General features: G+C 35.6%; 1 protein-coding gene across 1 annotated transcript in view; it reads right to left on the bottom strand.

Annotated features, from left to right (window-relative positions):
• Window positions 1-13,968, bottom strand: part of MAP3K15 (mitogen-activated protein kinase kinase kinase 15) — an 87,266-nt gene that overhangs the window by 16,322 nt on the left and 56,976 nt on the right. Inside the window, exons 11-18 of the mRNA XM_055702548.1 lie at window positions 13,778-13,885; window positions 12,818-12,867; window positions 9,757-9,852; window positions 8,074-8,161; window positions 4,183-4,316; window positions 3,344-3,471; window positions 1,490-1,620; window positions 1,104-1,209 (exon numbers count right to left, since the gene is read on the bottom strand). Of these exons, the coding sequence (XP_055558523.1) occupies window positions 1,104-1,209; window positions 1,490-1,620; window positions 3,344-3,471; window positions 4,183-4,316; window positions 8,074-8,161; window positions 9,757-9,852; window positions 12,818-12,867; window positions 13,778-13,885 (841 nt within the window). The remainder of the gene's footprint in view (window positions 1-1,103; window positions 1,210-1,489; window positions 1,621-3,343; window positions 3,472-4,182; window positions 4,317-8,073; window positions 8,162-9,756; window positions 9,853-12,817; window positions 12,868-13,777; window positions 13,886-13,968) is intronic.

Below are 13,968 nucleotides of genomic sequence, written 5' to 3'. Positions count from 1 at the left end.
AACAGCTTTGCAGGAAATAATTTGTTTCAAATGCCTGCAGCTAATACGATGTTGATCTCATGAGATATTGATGCAGACATCACATGCTGTGTTCAGATCATGTAACACAGGCCCAGTTTCCCATTCACAAGCTTTGCTAATAATGAGTAAAAAAAGCCTAGAAACATTATTTCAGAACCTTAAGAATTTTATTTTCATGGCTTCCTTCGTAAGAAAGCTGGAGGAACTGCAGAGTCACTATCAGACAGGTAATGGGAAGCCTTGATTATCACTTAAACGGAGGTTGTCTTCTGTCTTCCACACAGAACTGACGGCTGTGTCTGTGTACCATTTACTTAAACTACAGGCCAGTATGAGGCTTCCAATTTGTGATACCAGCCTATGCATATGGCCATATAACAAGTGAAAGTATCATGCTACCTATATCTCCACTGATAAATGAACTGAGTATTTATGTGACAACATATTAATTTCTCAACGTGGAGTTTCAGCTGTTACTCAGCAAATCTTGTTTTTCCTGAATATTGCAAGTTTTTATTACTCTGTTGTACATGAAAGCTTTTCTGTAACATACCAGCCTCATATTTTCATGTAAACTGTTCTTTTCACTGCTGCTAACACCCGACTTAGCCAGTTCATTGGGTTTTATAATTAATGCCTCAAAACTGAAAGTATTTATAAGTTTGTGTTTGGGTTTCTGCACTTTTAGACATACTTGAAGAAAGTCTGCATGCCTGATTTTCTAACTAACTTTCTAATAATCTAACATCAAGATTATTAAATGAAAAAGTTGTTGTATTCAAGTGTTTCCAAATGTAATTGCAACAAATCAATTGCTACTTAATGAAAAACATTTTAAATCAAAAGTATTACCCTATCACACTTAAAAAGTTATTTTTTTAAAAAAGTAAAATGGAAGAAAATTACATTTAAAAAAACCCAAGAAAGATAGCAAGCCTGTGTTTATCGTGATCACACTCCCACTCACTCTTCCCTGAAAAGAGAGATCTAATCATGTTTTCATCACAAATCCAAAGAGCCTCTTGGTTTTAACTCTAAATCTGTCATCAAAAACCTTATAAACTCTGCTAAAGTAGTCTTACCTGTAAATGTTTCGGTGCATGGATTGATTCCTGCTAGCCGTTTGGAAGTACCAAAATCAGATATCTTTACCACGCCACTATAGGTGTTCACCAAAACATTATCGCCCTGTGGTTGGGATGAGAGAGGGAGCAGGGAGGGGAGTGATGAGTACAGATTCCAAATTCTAATCTCAATATTCCTTGAAGTTTGCAGTTATCTTTGTAATATACATTTCTACAAAGGAATTTTCCAGGAGCACCAGGGAGAAGGGTTTGTTTTATTCTTCCCTTTTGTTTTAAGCTTCCATGAAATTCTATTGAAAATTCTACTTCAGGCTAGAGTGAAACTAACTTAAGCAAATAAGACAAAAAACAAATCACACAAGATACACTAAAGGAAAATTTACCTTTATATCTCTGTGTACAATCTGGTTCTCATGGAGATACTTAAGGCCTTCCAGAATCTGCTTGGTGTAAAATTTAATTGTAGGTTCTTTCATTGGGCCCCACTTAGATCTTAGGAGAGCTGAGAGGCTGCCTACAAGAGTTAAGAAGAAAGCGTACCAAGATAGTAAAATCCCCAAATCAACATGAAACAGTCCGGATTAAGACTTTGCTCAATATACTAACATAAGAGAAATGCAGTACCTATAATTAAGCACAATTCTTCCCAGATGCCTCAATATTTTTTTGCTGCTCTTGACTGGTTAATTCTTTCTTGCCAGCTTAGCTTCCACCTCCATGACAGGACTGAAAGTTACAACAGGGCTGGAGGCATCTCCCTCACTTCAGTCTAACAGCTGCTGAGACTAGGACTAGCAACCATTAAGCCCTTTATGAAATAAAGACTAAAGATAACACTGCATGATGTTATACACTATACTTCAACAACCACTCGCATAAGCAAAGGGAAGCTGATTTACTTGAGATTGGGAAGGATGAATTAAAAAGGAAAGAGTCTTTCCCTTGCAAATATGGGATTAACTTCTGGAAATATTCAGAGACAGAGAGAAGAAAGCTCCTGAAAGAAACCAAGTAATGAATGTCCAGAGTAGGAGATAGGTCATCCACACTTCCCCTACTTGTAATAAAACTAATCTTTTTCTAAATAACACAAATATTTTAAACATGAGGCAAAATAAAGAATTTTGCTTTTTCTGCTCATAATAAACTAAGTGTAGCGGGTCTACTTAATGTCAGACAAATTCAGCTAAAGGGATATTCAGTCCACAAGAAGAGCTTTCTAGAGTGAAGTTTCCTCAAAGAATCCTGCATAATCTGAACAGCTGGTTCCTTTTTAAGACTAGCGGCAGAGTTTAAAATATCTGAGTTGGTTCAATAATATCTTGACATTAGCAACTAATCACAGCACACTGTACTGTGCATATATGAACAGGAAATAAAAGGTATGTAAACAACACTAGCTGACACTTTTAACAAGTACAGGAAAACAAGTGGCAGTGATAAATTCATCACATCTGCATGCATCACATATGTTAAAGTGTCTCAGCTTCCAGGTGAAGAGGTCACAGGGAGTAAAAAGTTAAACAACTTCTCTATGTTCAATGCTCCAGATGTATTTAATTACACATTGAATGTTTGTGCCTGGACCTTCCCCAGAAAACATTAACATTTTTTCCTGCTTTTTTTATTTCTGTTTTATTTTGCAAATTATATTCCTACAAGAATTTAATACTCGTTCTGACACATCCTTGACACTGAGGAGCAAATAGCAAAAGGGAACTTGAAACTTAGCCTAAAGAGGATATAGAGACACTTAACATCTTAAAATGTAGAGAAGACTGGAGGAGCAGAACTGGAAATTATGAGCAAGGGAAGCATATAAATTTACCTCTAATCTACCTAGGAAATAGCAGTGCTTTGTATATACTTAATTGCTCAGTCAGTGTTACTGCTCAACAGGAACTTAAAAGCTCCAGTCATCATTCAGATTCTCAGGCTAAATGGACTATACAGCTCTAACTTCATTATTTTATACCACAGGAGTATTTGACACCAAATACTTTTAATGACTTTTCTCTAGGTTTATAATTATTACAGAATGGGGAGAGAGTACTGGGACACGTACATTTCAAATCTATTCTTTATATGAGAAGAATGCCACCTGTAGTTAACATCTCAACAGAAAAACCATATACAGTGCACAAACATATTAAGTGCACATCTATTGGCTTTCACTAAGTTTAGAGTCCTAACTGCTCTTGCTTCCTTTGAAAGACTAAGTTCAGAATGATACTAACCTCCTGGCACCTGCTCCATAAAAATCTTAATGTATCCATCTTCTGAAAGAGATCCAAGATACTGGACAATATTCCGATGCTTTAAATATTTATGCAGTGCTATCTCTTCATGAAGAGGTTGAGAATACCTATTTAAAAAAAAAAACAAACCAAAACACAAAACCACCAACCAACCAACCAACAAAGAATCGAGGCATATCTCATCATATAGAAAAAATTCCTAGGCTATGCTTAAATGCTAGTTTGTAAACAGAATGGATTTTAGGGATACTGATCTTATTCTCGATGCAAATGACCTTCAAAATGCAGTGTGACTGGCTGCCTATTCAGAAAAAGTACAGGGGTAGATCTCAGAAGAATCTTGAAGAAGCAGCATGCCCTCAAAGAATTTAAACATGCCTTTCCTCTGTACCATTACATAGTACTGTCTTTGCCTCCAAAACTCCTTTTATGGTTTTCCCCCTCCCCAAAAAGAATACAAATGAGATACTTGGGGGTTTGGGTTGCAGTTGTATGTCTTATTCTAGAATTTATGAGATACGTACAGACTATCGAACTGTTATCATATAGATATATATGCAGATTATATCATATAGGATATACATATAGGTTATAAAAGACTACTAATTTTTTATATATCATACTTTTTCCAAAAAATAATTAAGTCCTTATTCTCAAAAGGGTACTGTTGAATACTATGAGGGGAATAAAATTGAATTTTAGTATACTGGGATTTTACAAACTAACCACATAGAAATACATGCAAAGAAGAGCAAAGTTGTCAGCAGACATCTGCAGTTTCATTAGCAGTATATATGCAACAATAAACGAGGTCTTACCTGCTGTCTCTCTCGGGTATTTCTTTGATGGCTATTCGGACCTGATTGCTAAGGTCTCTTCCAGCATAAACTATTCCATAAGTACCTTTCCCCAGAACTACCCTGTCACCATTCTCATCATAATCATATTCATACTGCAAGCAGAAAAGATAAACAAAGCAGCACAGAAATTGTTATCGCTAACATTTGACATTACAGAGAGCTTTAACAAGTTATGTACTATACTGAGTTAGTACAGCACAGAGTAGCTGCCGCAGCACAGCTGTAGTACAGGTTACCCACCAGCCTGGCGCGTTATACAACTTGTAAAATTTCCATGTTACTTGCTTTACAAAACAATCTTCCCCAACCAACTTCAAAATGCATTCACCAAACAAGGAACACAGCATTAAAACAAAATCAATGGAACAGTGCTGTCAAAAGAACACATTCAGGTATCATGTCTAAGAACTGCTGACAGAGTCTTCAGAATACATAGATGTATGGAACATAACCTATAATTTTGAAACCAATGGTTTAATCAATAGATAAAAGTGATATTATAGTGGGTGGACACTGTTTTAAGACCCTAAACTCTCATTTGAGCTTAGTCACAGCAAAATTAAATTCTGACATATTTCCCTTATGAGCTTTTCCAAAAGGCAAAAAAAAAAAAAAAAAGCTCATCTTCTCCAAGGATGATTAAATATATGAAGTAGTGGGTTTCCACTGCTGCTGTTGCCAGGTGAATAAGTCACTGCTGGTTCACCGACTTCAATAAAGCTTCACTAATTTACGCCAAATCATGGTCTTGTCCCATATAGTGATCTTATCACATAGCTCTCCTACTACAGAGGTCAGTGAAAAATCCTGTTGATGAATGATGCTGCATAAAAGTACATCCCAGACACTAAATAAAACAATTTTTTATGGAAGTTTAGCAGCACACCTCTGATTCAAATCAGGGAACTGATAAAGGATATTGAAAAAACACTTTTGCAAAGAGTTAAGAAAGGAATTGGACAGTTTCATAGCCTCAGATGTTAATCAGGAATACACAGGCCTCCCCCACAGTATGTTTCCAAATCCCAGAGGATGTCCCATATGGGAAAACTGCAAGGTATTCTCTGTGGCTTCATATGAACTCTCTATGAAAAGAAAAAAACCAACCAGCCAACAAATCTTTTTACAACGACCATAACTATTGACATTTTTGTCATGACCACTTTTTCTGCTTCACTCAATAGTAAGACTCTCTCATATAGAATGCAGCCTCAAATCTATTTCTCTGAAGTGTCCTCCCAGCTCGTATGACAGCTCTGGCATTGCAATGTCTATGTGTCACTGACTTGCCCCCCCGCTTCACCTCAGCAAAGATGGCAAGTTTCATGCCGCTGTATGGAGTGTGCTAAAGAAAAAACGTCTGTCGTTTATCCTAACAGCATATTCGCGTATTCTGCTCAGTGGAACTAAACTTGCGTTAGCACAGCTTTAGTACAGTTTCGTTTTCCATGTTTCAGCACTTCATAGCTCATAACATAATCTTGTTATATGATAGGCATAACTGACCCAAAACGCCGTATGTAAAACTTTTCAGGTTCTTTGGTAGGAGCATATCCAGCTTTCACAGCTATCACATAGATAAAGCTGTGCAGAAAAAAGACAGCAGTCACATTGCAGAATTTAAGATTGACAGCAACCCTATCCGCAACAGACTGGCCCTAAGCCAACTCTATATTTAGTGTGCAGAAACCTATGTTCTCTAGTCTGGATCCCAGGATACATGAAAATTGTTGAGATTTATAGTTCAGTGCTAGTTAGTAGACAGTTTAATACTCTTGTATATACTTGATGCCACTTAACATTTGCCTCCTCTCTTTCCAACAGCTACAAAGATTGAATAAATTACTGCTGGTTGCCAAAAGTCTGGCTACGTGATCCACTGGATGTGCAATTCAACCGTTAGGTATGAATAAACAAGTGTTCATAGCTGACCTTCTCCATGAACGTGGTAGGGCAGATTCTGATTGAGCATATCCTATCTGGGGTACAGCAGGTAGTCTTAAAGTGATAGGGACTCATTAAATATTAAAATCCAGAAGGGAATACCCTAAGGTAGAAAGGATGGCCACACTCACTCTCCTTTCAAATCCTTGTTAGCTGTAGAACCAAACTGTAATTGCCTTCAAATAATACCACAATCCAAAATACACAACACCCTGGGACAACATTCTTGTAAGAATTCTGACTGAAATCAGATTTTCTTCCCTCAGCCTGTGCTCAAGGCTATTTCTTCCTCTTCCCTATATATAAACAGGTGTTTAATTACTGGTAAGAACTTCTGCTTTCTCTGTGCTTGTTAAGCCTATCAAGACCATACAAAGCTTCACTGTCCATGTTGTCTCTTCTTAAATGCAAGGTCTCAGGCTGCAGGGAGATGTTAAGCATCTTGGCTCATTTATAACCTAAAGAAATTAATCCTCCCCTTCTGCACCTTGATTTCTGTTTCAATGTACTAACCTAAGACAGTAAGTACAAGGTGATAATTGTGAAAACTTCAAGATATATAGAATGATATAACTTAGATTTAAAATTAATTTCTGTAGTCATTTCTCCATAAGTCACTGATTCATGCAGGATTGTTTCCTGCTGTGCATTCCCAAGTGATCTTCCCAGTTCAGTTTCTAAAAGGCTCAAGCTACAGCAAGTGCACTTCCTCTGAAAGATTAATAGTTGAACAGATTGTGGGGTTTGGAGATTGTCTTGCTATTAGCTATGTACATAGTATGTAATATAGAATCTGCAGCTATAGATAATACCCTATCTTTGCCAAGGCAGAGCCCTGATGCTATGTTGACACCACAGATGTATGTGTTAAGCTGGGCTTAATAGCTGCATATCTCATTCTTTTCACTTGAGGAGAGAATTCTGTGGACGCTATGCACAAGCTTCAGTGCAAAAACTCATCTTCCTTGATATATGCAATAACATTCAACAGTAAAATAGATGGTCTGCTTTCTTAATCCTCTTCTGAAGCCTCAGGTACTACAAAAGGTTCATTATGATAAAGAGCTGCTCTGAAATGTAAGCCTAAGAGAATTGCTGGAATGACACATAATCAGAAAGATAGCCAGCTCAAACAAACGGTAGCAGGGTTTTTACACTTATTAAACAGATTGACTGAATTTGCTTGACCACAAATAAAAGTTATGGCTTTTCACATTTCAAAACAAATAAACAGAAACACAGGATATGTACTTAGTACTACAAATCTGGATATTTGCTATGCGTCCATTTATGAAGACATGGATTCGCCTACCCTGACCTGAGCCTACATAAAATATGAATAACTCTTTCCAAGTTTTCTTTTTTCTCCCCTCTGTACTGACTATAAAGAAAGCCTACAGCTACAGGTTCCTAAAATGGGTATTTCAGTGATAAATAAAAAGCATAATTGATTAATCTGTTCTGAATATCCACAAATCTCTGTGACAGAAAAAGCCTGTCAAATGAAATAATCTGGAGTAATAATAATATCAGGTACCAGCTACAAAAACTGAAGTACCTTTGCTAAATGGCTTTTTCCTAGAATGTGTTTAATATCTTACCTTTTCTATCCACTTAATCCAGCTGATATCAGATGAGTTTCATCAACAGATTGTTTGCAACAGAAATATAAGAACAGTAACAACCTTCATTAGGGATTTATACAGTTTACAATAATAAGAGGCTCACTTAATCAAAAATGCATTTTTTCTAGTGGATACAAGTCTTGCGTACAAACAGTTTTGTAAGAGTTGAAATTTCATGTACAGTTAAGGAGTTTCCTGTCTTTCTAGTATACTGATATGGAAGTGCAGGGAAGACTGAGGACAAGTTTCAGAGATTTTGGATCTTTTATCCTTGACATACCTCCAATGTGTCTCCATCTATTTCTCCTTCTAGTTCCAAAGTACTACCAACTGCATCAGACAAAATTTCTTTCACCAACCCACAGAATCTATAAAAACAATAAATAACACAGGATCAAAGAAAAAATATCCTTTTGGAAGGAGATTAAACAGATTGTTTGCAAGGTAGGCTTTGCTTTCAAGCTAATAACCTGACTAGCATGTTCATAGGTTTCTTTCATTAATTTTCTCCATATTTATCCTATTTTAAATGAGGAAGAACATCAAACACACACTGAAAAGCCTACTCATTTATACAATTCTTTTATTTGCTGTAGCAGAACCCAATATTTGCTTGTTATTGTAATTGCATAGTAAAATCTTTGTAGATCCTACTCAAATATTTTTTCTGTACACTGATGGGAAGTACTTAGTATGGTCTTGTCTTTACAAATGTAATTATAGAATAAGCTGAGACATTAAAAAATCAAGTATTGATTTTCAGTGGTTCCATTCAGTAGTGTTAAATTTGCAACATCATATTGAGTAGTTCTCCATCTGTGTAGTGATAAGAATTCTATTACCTTCAGTTTAATTTCAATGTTCTTATGGACTTTGATTGCAACTATGATTACTCAGTATTTCTAAAAACCAGATTTTGTGGTTTCTAGACAGGCATCCAGAAAGCTAAGAATATAAAAGTAATAACATGTTTTGAAGAACAGCTTTAACTAGTTTCATCTAGTTCTCTGGGATGAAGATTCTTAAGCACAAGACCATCCTTTCCTGTAGTTCCCTGCCTGAGCCACTCACTTTTTCCCAAATTCTACAACAAGTAGTTAACAATTATTATAAAATATTCATATTTCTTTCACTAATAGACACACCTCTCTGGAACAGACTCCTGTAGTACACTGAGTAATGCATAAAAATATGACTATGTTTCATAACTCACAAATTGCAATGCCAAATCAAGGCTGAGCAGGTAACATTACTTTTAGTGTTTCCTATCTTTTATGTAATGCATGCTGCAGAGCTAACAATTTTCTTTAACCTGAGTTTATTCCATGCAATACATAAATAATAATTATTGCAAGAAAAATAAATGTACCATCGAACCCCAAATATTAAGTGCATTAACAAATCACTCCTACTTCATTCAGAAGGTTTATATGCCAAAAATCTAGGAAGAATTTGGTTTGTAAAGATTTAGGTCTGAAATTCAGGTAGCATACTTACTGTTCAGAGACAACTTATCATCAGGAAATGTTTGAATACAGGTGCAAACAGTAACAGGTATCTGTGACACAATATAAGCTAGAAATTTCTATTAAATTCTGTTGCTCTTACTTAAATCAAACCAAACAGATACATAAGGGAACCATATCCAACATTGTACCTTACATGACATGGCCAAGACACAGAAAAAGAAGGTAATAGTTATAAATTAGAATAAGCTACTTAAGCCTTTTCTCAGACCTAATCACCTGCAGGGAAACCGATCAGAACCAGCCAACAAGTGTAACGGGATAGTGCTCTCATCACCTTAAATATCAGTGAGTTTAGCTCTTTGCTACCTCATCAAGAAAAAGAAGTGAAGAAATAAATAATTTCTCAAGCAAAAATGTCAGCTTTCAACCCTTACTAAATCATTTTTATTTATGACATAGATCTCACATGCAATACCCACACAAACTGAACTCACCTACTACATTGGCTTTCTGTAGAAAAGTAGATTTGAAAGTCATCAGAGTTGTGATGGACATAAAGAAAACAACATCGTTCATCAAACTTGGAAATGCTGTAAAATTCACATTAAGAAAATATTATTTTGGATGTAACTATTAGAAGAAATAGAACAAGGAGGAGTTCATTTTTTTTTTAATTATGAGCACTTGGCAAACATCTTTATCAGTTAACTACCTCAGAGAGACAGAACACAATTATATGCATTTTCCTTACAACTAGAAGCTTTGAGTTTATTTATATATTCTATTATCTATCTCCAATTTGATAAATTATTAGGCTACTTTGTTAAAATACTGATTTATCTGAAGTATTTTGAGGTTTGTTTGTTGTTTGCCTCCCTTTCCATTTTTACGCAGTTCCATGAGTTTTCTTGGTATTTGATGATACCTCAATGGAAAGCGAATTGCTTTGACACTAACCTAGCTATCAGGAAAGCCTTTCTTTTAAGCTTGACAACTATTTGTGGTTTTTATAATTCCATCACTCCTACAGTAAAACTGAACTGCAAAACACCTACAGTGTAGCAGATCCTTCACAGTATATAGTTTTTATGGTCTTAAGACAGATAAACAAGTGTTGGCATAACCAATATTTATTCCAAACTGCAGCAATAATTGCAACAATTCTGACGAAGTGATCATTTATTACACATTGTGTCTTGCCAGTGTCATATATATCCCATCTAAATGCACTGAACTGAAAAGTGAAGAGGCCATAAGACATAGTATCAATATGAAAGTGAATTTAGGAATTAATATCTTATTCCAAACAATTGCACTTCACTGTTATTCTACATAAATGCCAAGTTGTTATGTTCATTAAGGTATTCTCATAATTTTTGTCCATTAAAATAATAAAATTGATTAGATTCTTACCTGATCTATTTAGTCAAACACAGATTTTGCTTAGCCTCTGTTGAGCCAATTAGTTAAAATACATGACAGTAGACTACAGTAAAGTTGCAGAATGTTACAAGACCAACTTGCTGTAGCATCATTAAGGGCTACATGAACAGATGTTCCAAAAAATTAGAATTTTTCCAGAAGATTTTTTTTCAGAGCTATGTGAAAATACACTATGCCATTTCGTAGCTTCATTCTGGTATAGCTGATATGAGAACTAAGAGACAAAGCAAGATGATTCTTTCAAGGGCAAATACAGGATAGACAAGATAGTATCTGAGTAACAATACCATACTATAAATAGTGTAATGTATATGATATATAAGATGAACTGGTTAGCATAAATACAGTTTAAGGGTTTTGATAGAGTATAAGTTAACTGAGACCACTAATTTATTTTTTTTAAACTAAAGCAATTTCAACGGCATAGCAATTGTGTAAGTTGCCACATACAAAGCAAACATCTAATTCCATTAAGTTTAAAAAGACTGCCTCTGAGCTTTGTAATCCCCAGCAGTGATTAAGAATCAAAGCAAATTAATTGCTTGCTTCCATTTCATTAAGTTATCTTTCTCAAAGATTAATTTCTGTGGAACGTGTTGACTGAAAGTAATTAATAACGTTTCACAAACATTACGCTGAGTTATGCTCAGTCAGCTCCACAGACTTCAGTAATGACAACTGCACATCTACTTACATTGCATTGGAGCAGTAGAATAAAATATCACATTGAATTCAATTAAACCAAAACCTGCTTTTTTAAGAAGAGAAAACTGAAGTTATGGTAGAATCTATGTCCAAATCCACAATTGTAGGCTTTCATAGCAATCACCACTCACCTTATTCAGAGAAACAGTTTTTCACTGAGCTTATTTGCTTAAGTAGATTATAGTTATCTATAGATAAGTTCATAAAAGACAAACTCGGGACCTAAAACTTAGGTGCTTAGGGTCAAAATCACAGCCCAGAAGCCCTCTGCTTTGAGAACTATAGAATTCATTACATATCTGAATTTATGCTTGTACTTGAATCAGAGTTTTTCAAGCCCTTAAGCTTATACACTTACACAAATAGCTCAAGCCAACATCTCTACATCTCTAGAAAAGGCCACATCCACCAGCATAGTGACTCACAAACTTGCAGAGAAGGCAAAAGCCCACCTCATGTTCCCTGTTCTTATGGCTCCTCTGGTTCCTAGCTACAGTCTGCATAAGCAGACAGAGAGCAAGAATGCCATAGACACACTGCCAGGCTGAACAGATAGGTTTAATTTTGATTTCTCTCCTGGTGCTCTGCCTCTGACCTTCCTGGCAGCAAAGTAGCCCACCTGGAGATATATAAGCTAGCTTCTAGATGTTGTCATGTATTTTGCATATACCATATGTGATTCTTTTCTATCCTTTCACTTCTCAGAACAACCGTGATCTTTCTGTGCAATATTCTGATCTTCTTTTGTACTAATATTTGGACCCATTTATTTGTGACTAGCATTTCCATTAATCTAGGCATCAGAAAATGGAACTACTTTAACTATTTAGAGGCTAGTCCTTGAGTAACTAGCAATCTCTTTCCAGCTCAAGAATTCTTTCCTTAGCGCAAATTACGTCCATGCCTGTAATAATCCAGGTTTTAGCTGGTAGGTTTTTAGACATATCAAAAGAATTTCTGAATTCCAAACAAAAAATAGATACCATAGTTTCCTTCTCTTAAAGAAAAAACAGACAAACCATTCTTTCACTTACAGAAGGAAGCAAGAAGAGCTAAGGGCTCTTCTGCCTTCCTTGTTTTTAAATACAGAGATGGCAGTAACTTCACTGAAAATTTTAGAAAAATATATAAAAAGCAAGTACGCAATTGAAAACAGGGAAGTCTCCCAGAGTAGACACATGTCCACACACCTCTCTCAGATGAGCAGTCTTATGAGAAACACACAGCACTGCCCATGCATGGAAAGGTATACTCTTCTGTGTTGACATTTCGAGGCAGGTTGAACAAGCTTTTATAATAGGCAATGCAAAGCAGAGATTTAGGGTAGAATCCAGATTTCCCACTTAAGGGAAATATAAAACATAAATCAAATAAAAAAAACATTTAAGTGTTTTCTGACATACCAACCTTATTCCCCTAATGGAAGAAGCTGTAAAATTCCATTCATGAATCTGTTTCTGTAGAGAACAAAGAGCTACAATCAACCACAGCTCAACCTTGACTTACTATTGGAAACAAAGTTACAGCATGGTGAGCAAAATAAAATTTTTCCAACATGTCTCTTTTCCCTTCTTTCTTTCTTACCCCCAAATTTCAAATAAGATTGATGTATAGGTAAAGAAAGGCCATACTCTGTTGTTTTATTCACCGAGGAAAAATTAATATAAATGGTGCACAGTGGAAGTAAAGGCTCTAACATGCTTCTTTTCCATGCTTTGCCTTTCTAAAATTTTAATCTATTCTCCACCTACTCTGTTCTGATGTTAAGAAGGGGTGCTGAAATACATTCCAGATTTCAAGTCAAAGTGAAACTAAAATTATTTCTCACTTTTAAGAGATTACACTGTCCTTAACTGGACCTACTCCTTTCCTAATCTCCTTGGATTATCCAGTAATCCAAGACAACGAATTTTTTATCTCTTGATGCTTATTTGTCACAGGCTGCCATTTTTTCTTGCTTCTAATCTTATAATTGTAAGACTTTAAAATTTCTAAAAAATTAAACACAATGCTAGGCTTTATCTTTGCTTTTTATCTAGCTTTGAGCTGCATCTTAATAAAAATTATGCGACTTTAATGAGAAATATAATGAGCAGACCAAAGAACCCAAGCGCTTCTAAGACACATGGTCAAGATAATTGAAATCTTAACTAGAGGTCACTTGAGTTCTAATTGTAGTCCCTCCTTTTACTTTCTCTGTAAAAAGTCAACTCCCACATGTGCACAAAAAAGATATTGAGGCTTGTGCTTCACAGAATTGTAACAATATTTGAATTATTGTAAAGTGCTCCAAAACCTACACGCAAAAAAAGTGACTTTAAGTACAACGAATCAGGACACATGAAACATATCTGCTGGTAGTTTTACCATTTCAGTGGGACAGGCATGCCACAAAGAAAGAGATCTCTCATCTGCTTCATTGTTGATTGAAACATATGCAGGCTGGTAGACTTTAGTTGGTTCTATCACCAAAACCTGAAAAGAGAGTATTTTTCCTTAATAAACCAGCAGCTAATACATGACAGTATCTTCACATGCTCTGATATAGACAATGGCTA

This window comes from Falco cherrug, chromosome 2 (genome assembly GCF_023634085.1).
Source record: "Falco cherrug isolate bFalChe1 chromosome 2, bFalChe1.pri, whole genome shotgun sequence".
Lineage (NCBI taxonomy): Eukaryota > Metazoa > Chordata > Aves > Falconiformes > Falconidae > Falco > Falco cherrug.
The sequence above is the reverse complement of the archived record's forward strand: the minus strand, read 5'-3'. Positions and strand labels throughout refer to the sequence as shown.